Genomic DNA, 26,765 nt, shown 5'->3' with positions numbered 1-26,765 from the left:
TTGTGTTTCTGTGAAGGAAATTATAGGGGAAAGGAAACTAAAAAACAAGACAATCACAAATTATTTGAATCTTTTTGAGAGTTATAAAGTGCTATGATAATGTTTTGTTGCGCAACTGAATTTGGACTGTAGCGTTACTATGGGGAAAGTCTGAGGTTAGTAGTTATTGTCCATAATTCTTAGAGAATAGGGTCAAGTACAGTTGTATGTAGATGCAATTTATACTCTCAGAGGGTGTGGACTCATCTTTAAAAATCATATGGTTAGGGCCAGGAGTTTGGCCTGGTGGTAGAGTGCTTGCCTAGCATGCATGGAAACCCAGATTTGATTCCTTGATACCACATACATAGAAAAGCTGGAAGTGGTTCTATGGCTCAAGTGTCAGGGCTCTAACCTTGAGAAAAAGCCCAAGGACAGTGCTCAGGCCCTGAGTTCAAGTCCCAGGACTGGCAAAAAAACAAAACAACCCCAAACCCCATATGATTAGGGCCAGGAGTGTGGCCCAATGGTAGAGAGCTTGTCTAGCATGCATGAAGCCCTGGGTTCCATTTCTTGGTACCACATACACAGAAAAAGCTGGAAGTGATGCTGTGGCTCAAGTAGTAGAGCATTAACTTATAGAAAGCTCAAGGACAGTGCCCAGGCCTTGCTTTCAAGCCTTAGGACTGGCCAAAAGAAAACCCTCCAAGTCCCCCCCCCCAAACATGGTTATATATGGCAAAGTGACAGACTTTAATGTATGAAAAGAATAGAGCATATTATAGTTCTTATGGTATAGATTAGGACTGACACTTTCATTGTACCATTATTTTGTTTTTTTTTTTTTTTTTCTTTCCTGTTGGTTGTGGGACTTGAACACTGGCCTTGGTGTTATCCCTGAGTGCTTCAGCTCAAGGCTACCGCCCTACCCATTGAGCAGAGCCCCATTTCCTGTTTTCTGGTGGTTAATTGGAGATGAGTTTCACGGACCTTTTCTTTTTCTTTTTGCCCGGGTTGAGTAGCTAGGATTACAGGTGTGAGCCCACTAAGCAGGGCTTGATATTTAGATTTTGTAATTAAGAAGAAATATACTTATTTTGGCATTAGAAAAAATTGTGAGCAAAAGTCCTCCAGCTTTTATGCTCAAGGCTAGTGCTCTACCTTTTGAACCATAGCTCCACTTCTGGCTTTTTGTTTTTTGCCAGTCCTGGGATTTGAACTCAATACCATAGCACTGTCTTTGGGCTTTCTCTAGGCTAGAGCTTTACCTACCACTTGAGCCACAACACCATTTCCATCTTTTTCTATATATGTGGTACCAAAGAATCGAACCCAGGTATTTGTGTACACCAGGCAAGCACTCTACCACTAGGTCAAATTCCTAGCCCATCTTCTGGCTTTTTGATGGTCAGGAGTATTACAGATTTTCCTGTCTGGGCTGGCTTTGAGTGGTGATCCTCAGATGTCAGTCTCATGGGTAGCTAGGATTATAGGTGGTGTTTTTCGTTTTTTTTTTTTTGCCAGTCCTGGGCTTGAGCTGAGGGTCTGAGTACTGTCCTTGGATTTCCTCAAGGCTAGGGCTCTACCGCTTGAGCATCGACACCACTTCCAGCTTTTTTTTCTATGTATATGGTACCAAGGAATTGAACCCGGGTCTTAGGGCATGCTAGGCAAGCACTCTACCACTAGGCTAAACTCCCAGCCCATATAAGTGTTTTTTAAAAAGAAAAAAAATGTTTGTCATACTTTTCCAGCTGCTTTAAAATTTAAATAATTTAAAGTCCTTATTACTTTTTTTTAACTGTCAGGTATTTGGTAATGTTTAAGATATGTAAGATATGACTTAAGACTTCTGTCTGTATTGAATTAGGTTTTCAGTTACCTTGGATACCATCATAATCTAGTATTATATAGATCTTGAAAAATATTTTAAAATGTAAAGTTAAACTAATTGTTTTTTCCTTTCTATTTAAAAATTTTACAGGTTGCTTTTACAAAAACTTTTGTTCAGCATTATGCTTTCATTATGAAAACACTGAAGAAAAGTCATGAGTCAGATACAATGTCTAACAGAATTGTACATATTAGTGTTCAGTTGTTCAGTAATGAAGAACTAGCCAGACAGGTAACAGAAGAATGTCAACTACTAGATATTATGGTCACTGTGCTGTTATACATGATGGAAAGTTGCCTTATTAAAAGTGAACTGCAAGGTAAATTCAGTTTTATTCAGTAATTGTCTTGCCTTTCTTTATTCAGTGTACTAATTAGTCCTATAAATGTTTTACATACTTAAAAAGAACTTAAAAACATTGTCAGTAATGCATATTTTAGATAGAGTTTTAAGTTGATTTGTAAGAAGTTTAAAGAAAATGGTGAAATAATTTATAGTTTTTTTTTTTTGTTTTTTTGTTTTTTTGCCAATCCTGGGCTTGAGCTCAGGGCCTGAGCACTGTCCTTGGACTTTCTCAAGGCTAGAGCTCTACCACTTGAGCCTCAGCACCACTTCCTGCTTTTTTTCTATATGTGGTACCGAGGAATCGAACCCGGGTCTTCATGCATGCTAGGCAAGTACTTTAACCACTAGGCCAAACTCCCGGCCCCCCCCCTTTTTTTTTTTTTTTTTTTTTTTTTTGCCAGTCCTGGGCTTGAGCTCAGGGCCTGAGCACTGTCCTTGGGCTTTCTTAAGGCTAAAGCTCTACCACTTGAGCCACATCACCACTTCCAGCTTTTTCTGTGTATGTGGTACCAAGGAATCAAACCCAGGGCCTCCTGCATGCTAGGCAAGCATTTCTACCACTAGGCTAACTCCCTGTCCATATCATTTTTTTTTTTTTTCTTTTCTTTTTCCTTTTTGTATAAGTACTAGACTTGAACCCTGGGGCCTTGTCACTGTCCTTTTTTTTCCTCTTAGTGTTAGAAGTCTACCACTTGAGCCACACCCTACCTCAAGATTGCTGTGTGTGTGTGTGTGTGTGTGTGTATGTGTATGTGTATGTGCGCGCGTGCATGCCCATACACGTATGTGCATGGGCTTGTGTTAGCCCTACTGCTTGAACCCCAGAGTTGGGTACTGTACTACTTGAGCCACATTTCCACTTCTGTCTTTCTGGTGGTCGATTGGAGCTAAGAATTTTACAGATTTTCCTTTCCAGACTGGCTTATGTTTTACTTGTCCTGGGTTTGAATGTAGGGCCTGGACACTGTCCTTGGGCTTGCTCAAGGCTATTGCTCTACCACTTGAGCACCTCTTCTGGATTTTTCTGTGTATGTGATACTGAGAAATTGAAACCAGGTCTTCATGCATGCCAGTCAAGCACTCTCTATTAGGCCCTTCTAGGCTGGTTTTGAATCACAATCCTCAGATCTCAACCTCCTGAGTAGCTAGGATCAAGGTATCTGGACCACTTTTTGGTGGTTATTTGGAGTTAAGAGTGTCATGGACTGGACTGGGATGTAGCTCAGTGGCAAGATGCGTGCCTAACAAGTGCAACATCCTGGGTTCGATCCCCAGTACCAAAATAGAAAAGACCAAAAAAAACCCAAGGCCAGGAGTTTGGCCTAGTGGTAGAATGCTTGCCTAGCATGCACAAAGACCCGGGTTCTATTCCTTGGTACCACATACATAGCAAAAAGTCAGAAGTGGTGCTGTGGCTCAAGTGGTAGAGCTCTAGCCTTGAGAAAATCCAGGGACAGTGCTCAGGACCTGAGCCCAAGCCCAGGACTGGCAAAAAAACCAAAAAACAAAAAAACCAAAAAAACCCAACAACAATAACAAAAAAAAAAACCTTACAAAAAAAAATAAAAAAGAGTATCATGGACTTTCCTGCCTGGGTTAGCTTTGAATTTAGATACTCAGATTTTTAGCCTGCTTAGTAGCTGTATTTTCTATATTTTTATGTGATAGGAATATATTTATAGATAGCAGTGTATACATTATATGATATTTGTTTTTGATAAATGCAAGTATTAGTATCATATGGTTTATCCTATTATACATTTCTTTGTTTGGATTTTTAAAAATCATAACTTGTTATTGTCAGTCTTCTTTATTCCCCCCCTCCCGCTTTTTTCCCCCGTGGGTGGAGGGTGCTATTCCTGGGCTTGAACTGGGGGCCTGAACATTCTTCCTGAGGTTTTTGCTTCAGGCTAGTATTTTGCCATTTGAATCACTGCTTCACTTTTGGCTATTTGGAGGTTAATTGGAAATAAGAGTCGCATGGACTTTTCTTGAATTGTGACCCTCCATCTCAGCCTCCTGAGCAGTTAGGATTACAAGAGTGAGCCACTGGTGCCCAGCTAGTCTTGAATATATATATATATATATATATATATATATATATATAATTTATTTATTTATTGCCAGTCCTGGGCTTGATCTCAGGGTCTGAGCACTGTCCTTGGAATTTCTCAAGGCTAGAGTTTTAACACTTCAGCACCATTTTTGGCTTTTTTTTCCCCCCTATGTATGTGTTACCAAGGAATTGAACCTGGGTCTTCGTGCATGCTAGGCAAGCACTCTACCACTAGGCCAAACTTCTGGCCCCTTGAATATTTTTTATATGTGTCTACTTTCACAACTTACAATTAGGAATAAATCTTGTTTTTTTTTTTTTTTTTTTTTTGGTGTGTGTGTTCCCTTAGTGAAACTATTACAATCTTTTTTTTCCATATATGGCTTTTTTGTTTGTTTGTTTGTTTCTGGCCAGGCCTGATGCCTGGACACTATTCCTAAGCTTCTTTTGCTCAAGGCTAGCACTCTACCCCTTGAGCCACAATGCCACTTCCATCCTTTTCTGTTTATGGGTATGGGTACCAAGAAATCAAACTGAGGGCTACATGTATGCTTGGCAAGCACTCTACCACTAAGCCCTCTCTATAGTCTTTTACTTTGCCTTCTTTTTATATTATTTGAATATTTGCTATGTGCCAGGCACTGTGTTTAATACTATTTATATATTCTCAGTTAACTTTCTGCACTTTTATGGTTGGCATTATGCTTTTTGAGATAAAAATACTGAGATTTCAGAAAGACCTTTTGCTTAGATCATACAACTAGAATCAATAAGTTCTTGTCCCATAAGTCATAATTTTAAAATTTTATCCTTATTTATTTGCTAGTCCTGGGGCTTGAACTCAGTGCCTGAGCATTGCCTTTGGGCTTTCTTAAGGTTAGAGCCCTACTGCTTGAGCCACAGATTTTTTCTATGTATGTGGTACTGAGGAAGCAAACCCAGGTTTTCATGCATGCTAGGCAAGCACTCTACCACTAGGCCAAACTCCTGGTCTGATACCCAGTCTCTTTTATTTTTTTACTGTGATATGGCCAGATAAGTGGTGAGAGGACAGTGTCTTCATTTACTGACACCTGGAGCTAAACTCTAAAATATAATGGTAACTTTCAATTGTTCCTTGCCTCATTCTACTGTTTTTTTTTTTTTTGTGTGTGTGTGTGTACATATCAGTTCCCATTTTCTCATTCTTCTAATCAGTATTAAGATATGACACTTTAGGGCTAGGATTGTAGCCTAGTTGAAAGAGTGCTAGCCTAGCATGTACAAAGCACTGTTTGATTCTCTGGTACCACATAAACAGAAAAAGTGGTGCTGTGACTCAGGTGGAAGATCTAGCCTTGAAAAAGCTGAAGGACAGTGCCTAAACCCTGAGTTCAAGCCCCAAGAATGGCAAAAAAAAAAACCCCAAAACAAAACAAAAAAACTGTATTCTGAAAACTATACTTGCTCAATGCACTGTATATTGCCTTATGTTTCTGATAGCTACTGTCTTTTGCACACTCTACATATGCCAAGACTCTTTTCTTAGTACTCTCTTCCTTTTCTTCCTCTTCCTCCTCTTCTTCCTCTTCCTCTTCCTTCTCTTCTTCCTCTTCTTCCTCCTCCTCTTCTTCCTCCTCTTCCTTCTCCTTCTCTTCCTCCTCTTCTTTCTTCTTTTCTTCTGCTTGAACTCAGGGCCTGAGTATTGTCCTTGGACTTTCTCAAGGCTAGGGCTCTATCACTTGAGCCACAGCACCACTTTTTCTATGTATGTGGTACTGAGGAATCAAATCCTGGTTTTCGTGCATGCTAGGCAAGTATTTTACCACTAGGCCAAACTCCCAGCCCGAGTTCTGTGGATTTTTCTCTTGACTCTGGTCTCCAACTATGGCCCTATAAACCTCAGTTTATTAAATAACTAACATTATAAGTATGAGATGTTGGTCAGCTCCATCTTAGAGATAAGGAAATTGGCCGTGGCAGTTTGAAATAGTGTGTGTTCTCAGCTCTAAATAGTTAAGAGTGGGTGTCTGGCTTCCAAGTCCATGTTCCCCCTCACCCCCTTTACTCTTTTTCTTACTCATGATGTGACTCAGCTTTCTTGTAGGCGTGGTGAGAATATAACATTTATATTAAATAATGTACTTCTTTTTTATTTTTTAATGCTTTTTGTTTATTTATTTTTCTTTTTTTGCCAGTCCTGGGCTTGAGCTCAGGGCCTGAGCACTGTCCTTGGACTTTCTCAAGGCTAGAGCTCTACCACTTGAGCCTCAGCACCACTTCCAGCTTTTTTGTGTGTATGTGGTACCGAGGAATTAAACCTGGGTCTTTGTGCATGCATGCTAGGCAAGCATTCTACCACCAGGCCAAACTCCTGGCCCAACAATGTACTTCTTTGTTTTTTAAAGGGAAATACGAAAGCTGCTTTCCTTGACTTCATTGTCACATGATCTTTCCTTAGAGATTGAGTTACACTTTCATTTTACCTGTTTGAAATAGTATCTTTCATCATTATCACTCGTTTATATCAATAATACATTTATATGTAGTTACATTTGGAGAAATACTTTTTTTTTTGGGTGGGTCATGGGGCTTGAACTCAGTCTGGGAGCTGTCCCTGAGCTCTTCAGCTCAAAGCTGCCACCCTACCCCTTGAGCCAAGCCCCACTTCCCATTTTCTAGAGGTTAATTGGAGATAAGAGGCTCAGGTCCTTTTGTGCCTGGACTGGCTTTGAACATTGATCCTCAGAAACCAGCCTCCTTAGTACCTAGTGAGCCACCACCCTGCCTGGCACTTTTTCTTTTTTTTTTTTTTTTTGTGGGTCATGGGGCTTGAACTCAGCCTGGATGCTGTCCATAAGCTCTTCAGCTCTAGGCTACCATCTTACTCCTGGGTCTGAGTATTGTCCCTAAGCTCTTTAGCTGAAGGCTACTGCCCTACCCTGGAGCCTAGCCCCACTTCCTGTTTTCTGGAGGTTAATTGGAGATAAGAGTCTCTGGTCCTTTTGTGCCCAGGCAGGCTTTGAACAGCAGGCTTTGAACAGTAATCCTTAGATCTCAGCCTCTTGAGTAGCAAGGATTATAGGCCTGAGCCCCTGTGCCCAGCTGTTTATCACTTCCATCCCAAAGCCTTCACATGTTTTTGTTTTTAAAGCCAAGACATTGTTACCGAGAAACCCATTAGTGGGGTGATTGGGTCTCATGGCCATGATGGTGGAGGGAACTTAGTGGCTTTGCCTGGATTGAACAGTTACTCCTGTTCCATGTTTGACCCTGCTCTTGCCTTCCTCATCCCTCTTGACCACATCCCCCAGGTTTGTCCCATCCCAGACATTCCTTCTCCCCTTCTAGCCATACCAGTTTCCACCACAGACATACCTCCTCCTGCTCCAGATACTTCTTTTCCCACCATGGACATGCCTTCTACTCTGCCAGACACACCTCCTCTCCCTCTAAGCATTTCTCCCCCTCCTCCCCCCGGCCCAGTCTAGACTTGCTTCTTTCTCCTCTATTATGGATCTTCCCACTCTAGGTCCATCTCCTCCCACCCTCAAGCCTTCAGTTTGTATGTTAGCAAAGTAATTGGCATGTGAGGGAAATCAGAGGATAGAGGAGAGAAAATACCAAGTCTTGGTTCATTTCACCACTTAATTTTTAGAGATGAGTAGAATACCCAACCTCAGGTGTTCAATAAATATTTTGGTGACATATGGATTTCATTTCACACTGAATCCACTGCCTTATATGTATAATGAAGAAGGTGCCACTTTGGGTACAAATAGAAGTCCTAATTCTCTTTTTTTTTTCTTTAAAGATTTAAAGGTGTTTTTCACAAGAACAGTGGTATTTAAAGTAGTTGTAGAAAAACTGATTTTGGTTAACTGCATTTTGCTTTTTCATCTCATGGGTTCCATTAAGTAGGTCAGTGTTCTGAGTTTTTATTTTTATTAATCTCAATATCCCTCTGAACTGTCATATCACTATCAGTGCACCACTAATTTACAGTAGCAGTAGTTGTCGTGGAGTGGAGTGCTTTTTAGATCTAAGGGGTAGGTCATTTGAAAAAGATTTCTCACCTTTATTGAGTTAGTTAGCCTCTTCCATCATGGAGAAATAATGGAAAATAGCATACTTAATGCCAGTGGATCCTATTCTTATATATTGTTAAACGAGTTAGGTAAGTTAATTTTTTGAATGAAATGCATATCTTGAATGTAGAAATTAAAGAAATGTAGTAGAGCTTTCCCTAATGAGTTTGACTGATAAGTGACTATTTTAAAGTATTTTAAAGTACTAGAGAACAACATAAAAACGAATCTCAGGTGTCTTAAACTTACATTTTAAATTGGCGCACAATTAATTTTCAATACCCATTTTTTTTTTTGTATTTTTAACCAGACCTGGGGCTTGAACTCAGGGCCTGGGCACTGTTCTTGGACTTTATTTTGCTCAAATCTGTCGCTCTGCCACTTGAGCCACAGTACCACTTCCTGCCTTTTCTATGTATGAGGTACCAGGATTTGAACCCAGGGCTTCATGGATGCTAGGCGAGCACTGTACCACTAGGCCAAACTCCTGGTCCCATTCTTTTCCTTTATGACAAAATATTTTATGTGCTCTTTGTTAACATCTCATTTAATACCATTAAGATAATGCACCTTCTCATCTTCCCACTAATAGTGGGGCTTGAACTTGGTGCTTGCTCAGCTCTTGCTCAGCTTTTTGGCCCTTGGCCTGGGCACTGTCCTTGAGCCCTGTCCTTGAGCCCTTCAAGCTTTGTTTTTTGTCAGTCTTGACTTTTCTTCTAAAATTTGGTTCAAGCTGTGATCCTCATATCTCAGCCCCTTGAGTAGCTAGGATTGTAGGTATGAACCATTGATGCCTAGCAATTTTTAAATATATATATTTATGTCTTGGGGCTTGAACTCTGAGCCTGGGTGTTGTCCCTGAGCTCTTCAGCTCAAGGCTACCACCCTACCCCTTGAGCCACAGCCTTACTTCCCTTTTTCTACTGGTTAATTGGAGATAAGTGTCACATTTTTAGTGCCTGGACTGGCTTTGAACCTTGATCCTCAGATCTCAGCCTCCTGAGTAGCTAGGATTACAGGCATGAGACACATTCCTGGCTTAAATTTTATTTTAAAGATGAAGAAATTGATTCACAGAGTCTAAATAATATGCCTAGAGCTATAAAGGTTTTAAATGGTTTGCTAGAGTTGAAGTGTTCTGAATGTAGAGTATATAATTATAACATTGGTAAAATTGGTTTTTAAAAGTTAATTGTTTTTGGGCTATGTGTGACCTTTGTAGATGAAGAAAATAGTTTACATGTGGTGGTGAACTGTGGAGAAGCGTTACTGAAGAATAACACTTACTGGCCTCTCGTTAGTGATTTTATTAATATTCTTTCTCATCAAAGTGTGGCTAAGAGATTTTTGGAGGACCATGGTTTATTAGTAACATGGATGAACTTTGTGTCTTTCTTTCAAGGTAAGGATTTAACTTTAAAAAACAGTATTTTGGCTTATAAAATGCCTAAATGTTAAAACACTAAAAGCTAATTAAAAAAACCCCACATCATTGAGGGTTTGTTATTTTATAGACTTTGATACATTGTTTATTAAAATATAGCTTAGGAAAAACATTAAAGAGGAAGAATTTAATCTTGTATCATGATAAGCTATTTATCATTTATCTAAATATGTAAAATGTCTATTTTCTGAAAAAGACTTAAAACGTGTTTATGAAAATTTAAAATAGCACCAATTAAAAGCATTATCTTTTTGATACTTTTTGTTGTTGTTGTTGGTTGTGGGGCTTGAACTCTGGGTCTGGGCATTTTCCATGAGCTCTTCATCTCAAGGTTAACACTGTACAACTTGAGCCACTGCATCACTTCTGGTGGTTAATGGGAGATAAAAGTCTCACAGACTTTTTGCTGCCTGGGTGGCTTTGAACTGTGATCCTCAGATCTCAGCTTCCTGAGTAGCTAGGAATACAAGCATGAACCACGGGTGCTGGCTTTAAATACTTTTTTTCCCTCCTTTTTCCTAGTCCTGGCGCTTGAACTCAGGACCTGGGCACTAACCTTGGACACTGTTTGCTCAAGGCTAGCTCTGCCATTTGAACCACAATGCTACTTTTGGCCTTTCCTATGTATGTGGTTCTGGAGAATTGAACCCAGGGTTTTGTGTATGCTGGGCGGGCACATTAACACTAGGCCATGCTCCTGGCTCTAGATACTTTTTTTGTTTTTTGGTTTGTCGTGGGGCTGTCCCTGAGCTCTTTAGCTCATGGCTAGTGCTCTACCATGTTGAGCCACAGCACTACTTCTGGTTTTCTCATGGTGAATTGGAGATATAAGTCTCACGGACTTTGGTGCCTGTCTTTCTAGATACTTAAAAAAAAATTTTTTTTTTTCTGTTGGTAATGGGGCTCGAACTCAGAGCCTTGGTGTTGGCCCTGAGCATTTTTTTGCTCAAGGCTAGCACTCTCCCTCTTAGAGCCACAGCATCATTTCCAGTTTTTTTTTTTATTTTTTTTGATGGTTATTTGGCAATATGTGTCTCAGAAAAAACTTTCTTGCCTTGGCTGGCTTTGAAACTTGATCCTCAGTTCTCATACTCCTGAGAAGCCAGGATTACAGGTGTGAGCCACCAGTGCCTGGGAAGACATTTAATTTTGTTATGTAAGGCACATTCACAAATTATTTCTAAGAAAGCCTAGTCTACTAACAATTTTAGGGTTGAACATGGTTGTTTAAGCCTGTATTCCCAGCTGTGTGGGAGATAGATAGGAGACTATTGTGGTTTAGGCTAGTCCAGGATTAAAACTGCTAAAACCCTATCTAAAAAAGCAAAAAAGGAGGTGGTAGCATAAATGGAAAGTACCTTACAAGCACATTTAATTCCCTGAATTCAAACTCTAGTTCCACCAAAAAATAAAACGAAACACTGAAAGGACTAATAAATTTAAATTATTTGTACATATACCATGTCATTTATGTTTGTGTTGGATTGGAAATGTTTGATTTTTATTTGAATACTTGCATTCATTTGACAAAATTCATATATATTTTCATTTTTACAAGGTATGAACTTAAACAAGAGAGAACTAAATGAGCATGTGGAATTTGAGTCTCAGACCTACTATGCTGCTTTTGCTGCTGAACTTGAGGCCTGTGCGCAACCAATGTGGGGACTTTTATCACATTGCAAAGTTAGGGTATGTTGGACATAATTTTTTTTTATTTAAAGAATTTATTAACATTGATTTTTACATCATTTCAAATGACGTATTTAACAAACAAGTATTCAAGAATGGAAATACTTTTGTTGATGTCTGTGTTCTTAAGATAATTTTTAAAAACAACATTTATGAGGACTAGGAATATGTTTGCTTGTGTGTGGTGTTTAATATTGTTATAGATTGAATTTAGCTTTGTGGATGTTGACCTGAGACAGAAATTTTTATTTTGGGGAAGGTTAGAAATCATTTATCTTACTAGATCCTTCTAGCCTACCCCTATTTTGAGTAGTCTTTGAAACTTTGTAAGTCTTCATACTTTGTTTCATTTTGTCCATTTTCTGTTGTGTAATTCTTCTATTTTAATGGATAAAAGTATTTTTCAATAAAGTTCACAACTTTACAACTCTTTATACGTAATAAGCCATTGGTTTGATGTGTTTCTGAAAACTTGGGACAATCCCTCTGAAAATAAGGATTTGTTTATATATGATTACTGGGGTTTGGATTTATGGTCTTGTACTTGCTCTACCACTTGAGCTATGCCTTTAATGCTTGACTAAAGTTTGACATCTGATTTCATGAAATCTAGCTGTTACCTCCTGCAGTAAGAATGCTGGGTATGATTTTGTAATGGGAATAATTTGAAATTCATGCTTCTAGTCTTGGTTCTGTCTCTTTCTACTTAGGTTGGTTACTTGGCTAACATATTTAGAATTGTTTGTACTTTGCAGTCAGTTTCCTCCTCTCTCCCTTCCCTCCCCCCAACAAAATAGAGCAGGTACTGGTAGCTTACATCTATAACTTATTCAGGAGTCTGAGATCTGAAATCTGAGAATTTGAGCTGAAAGCCAGGACAGGAAAGTTCACCATCTTGAGGTACATAATTCAATGGCTTATATTGTATTCCCAAAATTGTCCACTTATTATCATCTAGTTTCAGATCATTTCATCCCGAAAGGAAATTACATAACTCCCAGTTCCAACGTTCTCATATATCTTGAAAGATCACCCATTTATTTCTATGAATCTGCTTGATGTGACCATTTTGCACCAATACAATATATGAACTTTTGTGTTCATCTCTTTTTGTTAGTGTAATGTTTTTAAGAATCAATTGTGTTGCAGTGGTGTTAATAATTCATTATTTTTTGAGGTAGGGGAGGGAATAGTACTGGGGCTTGAACACAGGGCACTGTTCCTGAGCCTTTTTTACTTAAGGCTAGCATTCTACTACTTGAGCCACAGTGTCACTTCTGGCTTTTGAGTGGTTCATTGGAGATAAGAGCCTCATGGGGACTTTTCTGCCTGGGCTGGCTTTGAACTGTGATCCTCAGATCTCATCCTCCTGAGTAGCTAGTGTTATAGTTGTGAGCCACCTGCCTTCTCCTATCCTTTTTATTATGTATATATATATATATATTTTACTTTAGGTGTATAATTCAATGAAATTAAGTATATTTGCAATGTTGTAGAACTGTCACCAGTACTTTTTCATCAGCCCAAGAGAGACGAGTTTTAAGGAATTTATATAATTTAAGGGAGGGGTCTCAAGATGGAACTAGACTTTACTGTATTTAACATCTTTTTACTTTGGTTGATTTTGAAGACTGTCTTATGTAAGAGGATACTTACTGTGTTCTTTAATTTTGTATTTGCTACTAGTTGTTGCTCGTAATACATGGAAGGGTAATTTCTTCGAATAGCAAATACAGTAATTATCTTGAAAATATGTACATTTACTATGTATTACATATAATTTAACATTGACAATGTAGGTGGCTATATACTAGAAAATTGACATAAATTATTTTTTTAGGAAACTCAAGAATACACAAGAAATGTTGTAAGGTATTGCCTAGAAGCTCTTCAAGACTGGTTTGATGCTATTAACTTTGTAGATGAGGTATGTACACATATAAAAACGTGTATATGTGTGTATGTGTTTGTATACCTATATTCCCATATCTTTATCTGTGTGTAGTTGTTTTGGTGCGAAGAATTGAGTACGAGGTTTTTGCACACTAGCAACGTGTTCTGCTCCTGAATTATATCTTGAACTGCCTAAATACGTACTTTTTTTTTTTTTTTTGCCAGTTCTAGGGCTTGTACTCAGGGCCTGAGCACTATCCTGGGGCTTTCTCAAAGTTAGAGCTCTACCACTTGAGCCACGGCACCATTTCTGGCTTTTTCTATGTATGTGATACCAAGGAATTGAATCCTGGTCTTTGTTCATGCTAGGAAAGCACTTTCCCACTAGGCCAAATTCCTGGCTCCATAGAGAAGTACTTTTGATGTAAGTAGAAGTATTTAAGAAAAATTTTTAGATTACTGCAATCTCTCTGATCCTGACCAGGGACCAGCGTACCTCAATAAAATTTCCTCTAAAAAAAAAAAGTTAGATTACAGTTACTGAAGAAAATTTTGGTATCCTTTTATGGGAGAGGTAAGAACTAGTTAATGTATTGCTACTAAGGCTTTTTAAAATAAGAGTAAATTTAGAAGTAGCCAGTTATTTAAAACGATCATTCTGCTTCCTAGAAAACAAGGCGTAATTTATTTTTTTTAGTTTAAGTGTATATGTCATTGTTTCTCAGGAGAGAAACTTCAGATGAAGAGGTAAAAATGTAAATCAAATAGGGAAAATTAATGAAAATTGTAATACAATTTCATTGGGAAATGTTCTTGTTAAAGAATAAAAACATGACATGAACAAAGGTTTTTTTGTTTGCTTTATAAATCATTTTTTATTGAAGAATTTATTAACATTGATTTTTACATCATATTTCAAATGACATGTTTAACAAACAAGTGTTCAAGAAGGGAATCTCTATATACAATCACTGGCACTTAGATTTTAGCCTAATCAAAATTAGGCTAAAGGTTTGTATATCATAGATACATATTAATCTATGTAATAAAACAATATGTCTATAGAGTCATAGGTTTTTATGTCTTTGTAGTTGTGTTATTATTCCCTGTTCCATGTCCATAGCATTGGTATGCAAATATTGAGTCCTCGCTCTTGTACTCTTTGGATTTAATAGCCGCATATTAAGGATACCATGCACCTTTTGTTCCTTTGGTCTTGACTTGTCTCACTCAACATGATTCACTCTAGATTCATCCACTTCCCTGCAAATGCCATTATTTTATCTGTCTGTTGGCTATGTAGAATTCCATTGTGTATATATATATATATATATATATATATACCACATTTTCTGTATCCATTCATCTGCATTAGTGCATCTGGATTGTTTCTATCACCTGCCTGTGAATAGTGCAGAGATAAACATAGCTTATCCTATCTTACCCTCTTTTATTATATCCTATCTTATCAAATCATATGATGTTCAGGGTAGATGCCCAGAGGTGGTATGGTGGGATTGTAGGGAAGGTCAATTTTCAGTTCTTTAAGAAACCTCCACACTGCTTTCCAGAGTGGCAGATAAACATTTTTAATGGAACAATATTTACTAAATTTATGAAAGCATTAAGAACAATCTATTTTATAGTGAAATCAATGATTCATTAGAATACCGAATTAAGTTTGGTTATTGAGACTTGGTAAGTTTGACAGTGATTGGAGTGGCAATGTCACCCAACTGTTGAAAGAATGCAAGATCTCTTTGCATGTTTTCCTCAGTTTATCGAGCTGCCAGGTTCTCTTACTACTCCAAAGATAACATTGTTAGCTCCTCATTTCTACTAGTTTGGAACTTCAGGAAATTACTTAAGTATTTTAGGCATGAATTTCCCTGTTTGTACAATGGGAATACAAGTAAGAACCCCACACTGTTCTTGTGAAAATTAAAGTATTGTGAGTAATTGGTAACTGAGGCATAATAAGTGGTTAGTGAATGTTTGCTGTGATTATTATTACTATCATGTTTGAGGTGCTTGGGTTTCAAGAATCTCAAGTAGATTTTTATAAAAAGAAATCTGTTCACCCTCTGTTTATTTGCTTTAGCTTAATTAAGTTTAAAAAGGTTAATTTGTACTAGATGTTTCAGAGGATTCAGAGATGAGTAGTATATAATTTCTAGCTTCAAGGAACTTTTTCTTGATGTTTAATGTTGGAATAATTCTACTAGTAGTTTTTTTGTGGTTGTTGGGAAGGATGGAGAAGAATGAAGGGTGATACTATCAAGATGACAAGTTGAATGGTAATCTCTTTGTACGGCTACTTAACAATAATGTCATAGCCAACATGGTGGCTCAATGTCTGTAATCCTGGCTACTCAGGAGGCTGAGGTTTGAGGATTGCAGTTCTTACCTCCAATTAACCACCAGAAAACCAGAAGTGGCACTGTGGCTCAATTTGGTAGAGAGCAACTTATGACCAATGAAAACAAAACAAAAATCCACACCAAGATGTTATTATAAAAAGTGATTAAAAAAAAAGCTGTATTGTTAAAACATTTAAGATTGGATATAATAGCTTAGGGATAGAGGCCGGGAGTTTGACCTATTGATAGAGTGCTTGCTTTTTTGTTTGAAGACCTGAGTTTGATTCCTCAGTCCTACATACATAGAAAGTGGCAGAGCACTAGCCTTGAGAAGGCCCAAGGACAGATAGTGCTCAGGCCCTGAGTTCAAATCCCAGGACTGGCAAAAAGATAAAAATAATGTATGGGGATAAATTTAAGTGAGAAGGGTAAGATTAGAAGAGTGTGTATGTGTATGTATGTGTGTGTATCTTTGCAGTTTTAGGGATTGAGCCCAGCCCAGTGTGTGTGTGTGTGTGTGTGTGTATTTTTTTTTTTTTTTGCCAGTCCTGGGCTTGATCTCGGGCCTGAGCACTGTCCGTGGACTTTCTCAAGGCTAGAGCTCTACCACTTCAGCTTCAGCATCACTTCCAGCTTTTTTCTATGTATGCGGTACCGAGGAATTGAACCTGGGCCTTTGTGCATGCTAGGCAAGCACTCTACCACTAGGCCAAACTCCCAGCCCCTACAGTATATATTTTTAAAGTTTTAAAACTTTCTTAGAGTTTCTGATGAACATTCTTGACTTGATTTTTTTTTTAAATTTCAGCCAGCACCTAACCAAGTTACCTTTCATCTGCCACTTCATCGTTACTATGCCATGTTTTTGAGTAAGGTATGATTATCATCAAACAATTCTATTTTATTTGTTTTTAATGTTGGGACAAATGTTAATTACTAACTTCTTTCTTTAATCAAAATTTTTAGGCTGTGAAATGTCAAGAACTAGATTTGGATTCTGTTTTACCAGATCAGGAAATGTTAATGAAACTAATGATTCACCCACTCCAAATTCAAGTATGTATTCATATTTTAAATTTTTTTGAATTGAATTCCATAGTTAAGTGTTTATTTCCTTATTTTATGTGTTTCTATCATTGTTAGTATATCCAAAATGTTTGAACATTAAAACAAGTTGAAAACAATTTTTTTTTTGCCAGTTCTGGGGCTTGAACTCAGGGCCTGAGCACTGTCTGTGACTTTTCAAAGGCTAGTACTCTACCTCTTGAGCCACAGCATCACTTCTGGCTTTTTTTTTTTCTTTTTTGAGTTATGGGGCTTGAACTCTGGCTTGGGTGCTGTCCTTGAGCTCTTTAGCTCAAGGGTACCGCTATACCCTGGAGCCACAGCCCTACTTCCATTTTCTAGGGATTAATTACAGATAAGAGTCTCACTGCTTGGGCTTTGTCTTGTGGGGGCTGGTTTTGAACTGTGATCCTCAGATTTCAGCTTCTGGAGTAGCTAGGATTACAGATGTGAGTCACCGTGTCTGGTTTCTGGCTTTTTCTTTTTTTTTTTTTGTCTTTTTCTTTCTGTTTTTTTAATATATTTTTTATTTTTAATATTTTATTTTCACCAGATAGAAGGTACATTACTTCACATACATTGATACCCTTTCTCATGTCATTTTTTTTTTTTTTTGGGTGGGTCATAGGGCTTGAACTCAGCCTAGATGCTGTCTCTGAGCTCTACAGCTCAAGGCTACCACCCTAACCTAGAGCCAAGCCCCACTTCCCATTGTCTAGACGTTAATTGGAGATAAGAGTCTCAGGTTGTTTTATGCCTGAGCTGGTTTTGAACCTTGATCCTCAGATCTCAGCCTCCTGAGTAGCTAGGATTACAGGTGCGAGCCAGGGAGCTGCTTCTGGCTTTTTCTATGTATGTGGTACCAAGGAACTGAACCCAGGTCTTCGTGCCTACCAGGCAAGCACTCTACCACTAGGCAAAACTCCAAGTCTCTAATATATAATTTTATAAATTGTATATTTAAGTGATTTGTTCTCTAATTATTTTATTAGGCAAGCCTTGCTGAAATCCATAGCAATATGTGGGTAAGAAATGGTCTGCAAATCAAAGGACAAGCCATGACCTATGTCCAGTCTCATTTCTGTAATTCCATGATTGATCCTGACATTTACCTATTACAGGTAAGCGAACTTAATAATACAGATAATATACTTAAGGATTACAGGTGCTTAAGACATGATTTTACTTTACAGAAGTGACTGAGGGATAACTTGGAAAGGTCAGAGCATTGAAAGAATAATTTATCACATACATTTCCCAAGGGAAGGCCATATCATATTGGCCATGAAGGAAGCATCAGGTTATTGTCAGGAATCAGGAGCCAGGAGGAAGAATACCCACATCAACACCTTTTATCGGAAGGAGGAAGGGGAGGGTTTTTTCAGGAGAGGCAAAGCAACTCAGCAGAAGCGGTTTAGACTCCCTAGTATGAATATGCTTTGTAGTACAAGTTGTATGCTTGTTTGCCCAAATTTGGTCCTGTGCAGAAAAATAATGGGTTGCTATGTGAGAGTTAGATAAAGAGGTGGTGACTCATTGACTTGGTATGAGAGATCTTGTTTTCAGGTACTTTTTTTTTTTGCTTTTGGAAATTAACTATTACTGTCAATAATGTATATCTTTTGTCTCTATAATTTGCTCTCTGTGTCTGTATGGACCCTAACATGTCAAAATTTAGTAAGATACAGAAGAAAAAGATCAAAATGATTAAGAAATAAAACTGCATATGGAGAAATTATTTTTCTTTTGTTTTTGAAGGTTTGTGCATCTAGACTTGACCCAGATTATTTTATATCATCTGTCTTTGAAAGGTAAGCATATATTTATTTAGACAAGAATTAGAAAGTATTTGTTTTAATTTTGTTGTAATTTGTTTCAAATATTTCTTATAGATTTAAGGTGGTAGATTTATTGACAATGGCTTCACAACATCAAAATACAGTACTTGATGCAGAGCACGAAAGATCAATGTTAGAAGGCGCTCTTACATTTCTTGTGATTCTTTTGAGTCTTCGTTTACATTTAGGTAAACCACTAGTACTGATTCTTAAGTATTAACTGTTCTCCCTATCTTCCCCTCCTTCTTGGTTAGTAATTGGTTTTGGAAATAGTAAAAGATAGGGATATATTTAAACATAGTTTCGAATGTTGGACATGTTCTAAAGTTGTTACAACTTTTAAGACAGCCTCTGAAAATGAAAAGCCTTTTGCTTAATATGATATAATACAGTTAAATTGGAGGCATGAAATTATGTAGGCTTTTTTTGGGGGTGGGGTGGGGCCATAGAGCTTGAATTTTGGGCCTGGGTGCTGTTCCTGAGCTCTTCAGCTCAAGGCTACTGCCCTACCCTTGAGCTAAGCCCCACTTCCTGTTTTATCTAGAGGTTTATTGGATATAAAAGTCTCAGATGCTTTTGTGCTGGGCTGGCTTTGAACCTTGATCCTCAGATCTCAGCCTCCAGAGAAGCTAGGATTACAGGCATGAGCCACAGAGCCTGGCTTCTTTAGTCTTTAAATTTGTAGCATTCTGTATTAGATAAATTAACATAATAAAATGTGTTAAGTTATTTATACCAGACTTTTAAATTCCATTTTTAATAATTTTAGGAATGTCGGATGATGAGATTCTCAGGGCGGAGATGGTAGCCCAGCTGTGCATGAATGACAGAACACATAGCTCATTGCTGGACCTTATATCCTTTAAAAAGTTTAATTTGCTTTTAGTAACAAGACCTAAAAAATTGATTTTTGTAGATTCAAAGTGTATATGTGTGTGTGTATGTATGTATGTATGTATATATGCCTATATTTGTACATATGAAAGTGGACATTTTATTAAAGGTAGCTAGGTCTTCTTTTTTTTTTTTTTGGCCAGCCCTGGGCTTGAACTTAGGGCCTGAGCACTGTCTTTGGGCTTTCTCAAGGCTATTGCTCTTCCATTTGAGCCATAGAACCACTTCTGGCTTTTTTTTTTTTTAAACTTTTTTAATATATGTGGTACTGAGGAATTAAACCTAGGGTATCATGCATGCTGGGCAAGCTCTCTACCACTAGGCCAAATGCCCGGCCCTATGTCGTCTTTCTATATATATTTAAGTTAGAATTTATGGCTAACAGAGACTTACCTTATAATTACTTTTCCCTAAGTATTTAAGCATTTTGACGATTTGTTAGAATTCAATCATAAAGGATTTTTTAAGTTTGCAGATTACTGTCTACAAACTAGAGATGTTCTTTGTACAAGACTGATAGATACAACTGAACATTCAATGGATACCTTATATTTTTAGTTATAAAAGTTTTAGGTAAGGGCTGGGAGTGTAGCCTAATGGTAGAGTGCTCGCCTAGCATTCATGAAGCCCTGGGTTCGAATTCTCGGTACCACATAAACAGAAAAGGCTGGAAATGGCACTGTGGCTAAAATGGCAGAGTGCTGTCCTTGAGCAAATTGTGTCCAAGGACAGTGCCCAGGCCCTGAGTTCAAGCCCAAAGACTGGCAAAAAAAAGGATAGTGGCCAGGGATGCTTGCCCAGTATGCACTAAACCCTGGGTTTGATTTCTGGGTAGTACATACACAGAAAAATAAAAGTCAGAAGTGGTGTTGTGGCTCAAGTGATAGAGTGCTAGCCTTGAGAAAACTCAAGGACAGTGCCTAGGCTCTTAGTTCAAGCCCCAGGATTGGCAAAAAAAAAAAAAAAAAAAAAAAAAAAGTAAACATATTTTGAGCTTTGTGCAAGTGGCTCACACCTGTGACCTATTACTCTGGAGGCTGACATCTGAGGATCACATGCTAGCCTGAGCAGACAAATCTGAGAGAATTTAGTTAAGTAGCAAAAAGCCAGTAGTGGTTCAATTATAGACCGGATCAGTGCTGTTAACAAAGCAAAAGTATTCTTTATAACTTTGTAACTTTCAAATATAGAATGTGTAATATAAGACAAAATCTTTGTGGTATGCTTCTTCCTGTTTTTACTTGAATCTTCTTACCATCTTTTCTTTTCAGAAATTTTGTGTTTTTGTGAAAAGGAAAATATTTAGTCATAAAAATCTTGGCTAAATTTTAGTGTATTTTTTTTTCTGAGGGAGGATGTTATTTGCAAAATGATGAAAATGATCAGCAGTTAAAATTTTCTTACATGTATTTTTTTTCAAATTTGACTTTGAGGGGTTTAATCATAAAGTTTATTTATTGACTTTTAGATTTAAAATACTAAGAAACCATAGGTTATTGTTGAACTGTTTTGTAGCCCTCTTGTGGCCAAGTTCATACATTACAGCGTGTTTTAGAAGGCGATGAAGCTAGATTTTGGTTATGATTTTTTTGTTTCCTTGACACATGCATTATATTCCAGAAAATCCTAATCCCAAAAGTGGCATTATTCCAGGGAGTTACAGCTTTGAATCAGTTTTATCAGCAGTGGCTGATTTTAAGGCTCCTGTTTTTGAACCTGGAGGTTCTATGCAACAAGGCATGTATACTCCCAAAGGTATGTTACATATATAAATATGTTCCTCCAAATATCAGTCTCTGAAGATGCTTGCTTTTTATTAATTTAGTTATTGTTTTCTTCTGCTCTCATAAGTTTCTATCTTTAGGATAACCAATGATAATGCTTCCATATTTGGTTTTATGTTACAATAAGCCTTCTTAGTTGACTAAATTATAAAAAGAACTTTATGAATATTATTCATTTGTACACGTGATCATAAGTGAGTGAGAAATTATAAAACAAAAGCATATTTAAGAACATTTAAAGTATCTATTTATTTATTGTACCAGTTCTGGGGCTTGAACTCAAGGTTATAGCAGTGTCTGAGCTTTTTTGCTCAAGGTTAGTGTTCTACCAGGTGAAATACACACAGTGCTTTTTGGTGGTTAATTGGAAATAAGAGGCTCATGGACTTCCCTTTTCCAGGCTGGCTGTGAACTGCTATCCTCGTAGCTTTCTGAATAGCTAGAGTTACAGGCCTGAGACACTGGTGCCCACCTTCAGTGTTTGTTTGTTTATTTGCTTGCCTGTCTTTGGGCTTGAGCTCAGGGCCTGAGTTTGCTCAAGGCTAGAGTTCTACCACTTGAGCCATAGGACCACTAATGGCTTTTTCTTTTTTTTTTCCTTGGGGGTCATGGGGCTTGAACTCAGGGCCTGGGCGCTGTCCCTGGGCTCTTCAGCTCAAGGCTACCGTCCTACCCCTTGAGCCACAGCTCCACTTCTGGTTTTCTAGTATTTAATTGGAGATAGAGTCTTAAGGTCTTTAGGGTCTTTAGTGCTCTGCTGGCTTTGAACTGAGATCCTCAGATCTGATCCTACTGAGTACTTAGGATTACAGGTGTGAGCCACTACACCTGATTCTATCCAGTTTTTAACTAGGGACAATGTGAAGTCTACATAGGATGCTAATAGCACTTAAAATTTGAGTCTATATTAAACATAGGTACATAGAAATTTTTTCCATAAGTGGTTGATTTTTCTAGGGTTTTTCTCTAGATGTTATGTCTGACAAGAGTGAGAAATAGGTGAGGGTAGGGTATATTTTACTTTTACATTTTTGCTGAAGTTAAAAATTTGTAGAGGAGCAGTAGTGTGCTTCTTAACTCTTCTTTTTAAAAGTATACATAGTTTGTGCTGGGTTGGACAAAGCACCAAAACAAGGCTTTGTCATGCAAATTTTCATGGACTTCACAATTAGTGAACCAGTATTTTCTGGCAGGAATATGGCTCATTAAAGAAAGAGTGTTTATTATTAGGAGAACACTTTGTCTAACATGTAGATGAACTTAATTGTGGACTGGAGTTGGTAGTATAGAGCATTGTGAGGATACACTTAGCCTGCTCTGCTTGGAGTCCTGGTTAAAAACACCAAATCCTATGCCCAGTGTCCCTCATCAGAATCTCTGTAGATAGAATCTGAGATCAGTTTAGCAAAGCAAGGTCTGTAAATGGTTGTTACTTACAATAGAGCTTGTGACAATTCAGAGTCTTGAACAGTTAAGTTCAAATTAGCTTAAGATTCTATGTCTTCAAATGTGAAGAATTTTGCCAGATAGAATGAGGAGGAAAAAGCCCAAACATCTTAAGACAATAGTTTCTAAAATTATTGTCAGACCACGTTTCAGATTTTTGCCAGATATAAGTATCATCTCTATTACATATGTAGTATTTTTAGTATTTTCTTATAAAATGTTACTTTATCCTAGCCATGATTAATGGGTAACAAGTTTTATTTTCATCTTAAAATTGTCCAATACATATTAGAAATAAGTAATTATTAAATGAAGTTTTATACATTTAATGCCAAAATACAATTTGTGTACTACCAGTTGGACACATACATAGGATTGTTTCTTGTAATTTATAGAAGGTATATTAATAATTTTAGCTATGGAGCAGAAAAAAACAGTTCATGAAGTGAGGCTAGGAAACAAATGCGTCATTAAACTTCTATTTTTCATGTTTTTATATGTGAGTAGTTGTAAAGGTGTTAATGTATCATTTTTCTTATTTTCTAATAGATACTTTGCAGATAGACAACAAAAACAAAGCAAGGGCTGGGAGTCTGGCCTAGTGGTAGAGTGCTTGCCCAGCATGCATGAAAACCCAATTCGATTCCTCAGTACTACATACATAGAAAAAGCCACAGTGGTAGAGTCCTAGTCTTTAGAAAGCACAAGAAACAGTGCTGTGGCTCTGAGTTCAAGCCCCAGGACTGGCAAAAAACAAAACAAAACAAAAAAAACCCTTTATTTTCCCTATGTTCAGTTTGAATGTAGGGTCTGGAAGTTGATAGGCAGGTACTGTCATTTGGACCAACGTGCCTAGGTCTTCTTAGTTTTCACTTATTTTTCAGATTTTGGTCTTACACTTTTTGCTTGGGACTGGTCTTGGGCTGTGATACTCTTATACTTACCTCCTTTGTAGCTGGGATTACAGGCATGCACCATCATGCCTGGCTTGCTTTTTGAGATAGAGTCTCATTTTTTGCTGAGGCTTGCCTGGAATTAGAGTCCTTTCAATTTATATCTTATGAGTAGTTGGGATTATAGCCATATGTTGTGCCTGGTTATGATCTAACTTTCTATGGTAGGACATTGTTATACAACTTCTGCTCACTACTGTGTATAGAATACAACATTTTTTTGAGGTAATTGGACATATCAAAACTCATTTGTTTCAAATGATTATTACAAACAATATATAGAGTTGTATAGTCTTACTATACAATCAAGTTTAGAGTATTTCTCACATTACAAAATGACTTCTTGGCCAGACACTAGTGATTTAGACCTGTAAATCTAGCTACTCAGGGGATGAGATCTGAGAGATCATAGCTAGTCTGAGCAGGAAATCCATGAGACTCTCTATCTCTGGTAATTATTAAAAAGTCAGAAATGGAGCTGTTGCTCCAAGTATTAGGGTGCTAATAGCTTTGAGCATAAAAAGCTCAGGAACAATGCCCAGGCCCTGAGTTCAAGCCTCAGGACCTGCACATCTCCCTTCTCACGGCTTGTATACTTGTAGTTACTCTGTTTCTTCACCTAGCTCTAAGCAACCACCAATTACTAGCTGTATAGATTTTCCTTGTGTCAACCATTTCTATAAATAGAATCATACAATAATGTGTACTTCTGCATCAGGCTTTTTTCCACTCACCTTAATGTTTCTGAAGTTCCTCTATTGTTATATCTTTTATTAATAGTTTCTTTTCTTTAAGGGGGTTCATTGTATGGATTTATCACATTTTGTTTATGTATTCAGTAGTACTTGTATATTTTTCTTCTCTTTCCCTTTTGCTTTTACTTTTTAGTTGCAAGACCATAATTCAAACTCTATACTTTATGCTTCACTCATTGGCTGGTGCCCTACCAACTGAACCATGCTTCTTTTTTTTGTCAGTCATGGGACTTGTACTCTGGGCTTGGGTGCTCTTCCTGAGCTCTTCAGCTGAAGGCTGCCACTTGGGCCACAGTGCCACTTCCAGTTTTCAGGTTGTTAATTAGAGATAAGAGTCTCATGGACTTTAGTGCCCAGGCTCACTTTTAACCATGATCCTCAAATCTCCGACCCCTGAGTAGCTAGGATTACAGGTATGAGCCACCCTGCCCGCTCCAACTTGACCATGCTTTCAATCACAGGGTTGGCTATTTTCTTTTCTTTCTAAAATTTTTATCTTGTCCTAGGGGCTTGAACTTGGGCCCAACCTCTATGCACAGGCAAGTGCTCTATCACTTGAGCTATAGCCCTTCTACTTCCAACTTTTTTGAGTAATTTATTGGAGAGAAAAGTCTCTTAGGGACTTGTTTTCTCTTGTTTTTGTGGGTCATGGGACTTGAACTTTGGGCCTGGGCGCTGTCCCTGAGCTACCGCCCTACCCCTGGCCCTGAGCCTTGTCCCTGACATCTTCAGCTCAACGCTACCGCCCTACCCCTGAGCTACTGCCCCACTTCCCATTTCCTAGTGATTAATTGGAGATAAGTCTCATGTTCTGGTGCCTTGGATGGCTTTCAGTCTTGATCCTCTGATCTCAGCCTTCTGAGTAGCTAATATTACAGGAGTGAGCCACCACTGTAGTTCTCGGATCTCAGTCTCATGAGTCCAGGATTACAGGCATGACCCACTTGCACCCGACTTTCCTTGGGCATTTTATAGGAGCATTCTTAATGATGAAATTATGAAGTTTAACTTACAGAAGTAGTCACAAAATCAAACTTCTTAAGGCAAATCAATAAAATTCAAGTATTCTATGTCTTGAATTTAAAATGTACTTAACAAATAAGTAATTAGAGATTGGCTTTATTCCTAAGAAGTCAGTGTTCTGTTTCTACTTTTCTTTGTATAATAGCTGAAGTCTGGGATCAGGAGTTTGACCCTGTCATGGTCATTCTTCGAACAGTTTACCGTAGAGATGTGCAGTCTGCGATGGACAGATATACGGCATTGTAAGTCCATCAAGTCAATTAGAATCATAATGGAGTATTTTTTGTTTATATAGAAAAGTTTCAGTTACAAGATTTATGATATACTTTCAATCTTCGATGGAAAGATAACCTTAAAAATGTAAAGTTTTTTAAAAAAGAAGTTTGGCTAAGATTTGTGTAAAAGTCATTTACCAGAATTTGATAAATATATGATAAATATGATAAAAATAAATTTTGTGAAACATAGTCACTACATAACAGGAAAAGAAATTTAGTTGCTGATTAATAGGTTTTTTAGACTTGATTTTATGGTGTTTTACTTTGGTACTACCAGAGGAAGCACAAATTTAGAAAAAAATAAAGTTGTTTAACTTCATAGATGATAAGTATATATAAAAAGTGTTTCCAAAACTTGAAAACTGAACAATGAATATAAGGAAGCCCTTGCACAACATACCTAGAAGTGGCTTTGTAAACCTTGTTGCCTTAATTGCTCTGCCTCACCCCCCCACCCATGGTGATGGTGGTAGCAGTTAGTCATTTTGAGAACTACTATAATAATAAATATACAGCAAATTTACTATTCTTTTTCACTTTGTAACTGATGATTAAGGTTGGGTTGAAACTTGAAGGAGTCCTTAGTTTATGTAAACAATTTTTTGTAATAATGAAAATTTGTTATAAAGGTGATCTATAGAGACAAGTTACTGTTTCATAAGTCAGGTAATGAGTACTTTTCCTTTTGGACAGTCACTCTTTGTAAACAATTTTGAAGGGGAAATTTGTATTTAACACTACATAATATTTTTTGGATGCTTATTATATGTTTACTGAAAAAAATAGCTTTATCTTATTTTCACTTGGCAATCTTTTCATTTAGTCTGAGCAATTTATTTCTTTCCTTTAGAGAACTAGTTCTCAACTAGTGATGATACTCATTTCTCAGGGTGCATTTGACAGCAGTAGCATCTGGTGGATATAAAATCTGTATTCCATAACCAGAAAATACCTTGCCACAAATGTCATTGGTACCAACACTGACAAACCTGGTTTAAA

At 37.6% G+C, this 26,765-nt stretch overlaps 1 protein-coding gene across 2 annotated transcripts in view; it reads left to right on the top strand.

The window, feature by feature from the left end:
* Window positions 1–26,765, top strand: part of Ubr3 (ubiquitin protein ligase E3 component n-recognin 3) — a 141,455-nt gene that overhangs the window by 28,638 nt on the left and 86,052 nt on the right. For both annotated transcript variants that reach the window (XM_090342664.1, XM_090342665.1), the window contains exons 8-19: window positions 1,964–2,192; window positions 9,564–9,743; window positions 11,344–11,477; window positions 13,318–13,404; window positions 16,539–16,604; window positions 16,697–16,786; window positions 17,788–17,916; window positions 18,554–18,606; window positions 18,688–18,821; window positions 19,403–19,487; window positions 21,140–21,282; window positions 25,634–25,730. In XM_090342664.1, the coding sequence (XP_090198790.1) occupies window positions 1,964–2,192; window positions 9,564–9,743; window positions 11,344–11,477; window positions 13,318–13,404; window positions 16,539–16,604; window positions 16,697–16,786; window positions 17,788–17,916; window positions 18,554–18,606; window positions 18,688–18,821; window positions 19,403–19,487; window positions 21,140–21,282; window positions 25,634–25,730 (1,427 nt within the window). The remainder of the gene's footprint in view (window positions 1–1,963; window positions 2,193–9,563; window positions 9,744–11,343; window positions 11,478–13,317; window positions 13,405–16,538; window positions 16,605–16,696; window positions 16,787–17,787; window positions 17,917–18,553; window positions 18,607–18,687; window positions 18,822–19,402; window positions 19,488–21,139; window positions 21,283–25,633; window positions 25,731–26,765) is intronic.

This window comes from Megascapheus bottae, chromosome 12 (genome assembly GCF_031878675.1).
Source record: "Megascapheus bottae isolate mThoBot1 chromosome 12, mThoBot2.hap1, whole genome shotgun sequence".
Classification (NCBI taxonomy): Eukaryota; Metazoa; Chordata; class Mammalia; order Rodentia; family Geomyidae; genus Megascapheus; species Megascapheus bottae.
Note: the sequence above shows the minus strand (reverse complement) of the source record. Positions and strands in the feature narration are given on the sequence as shown.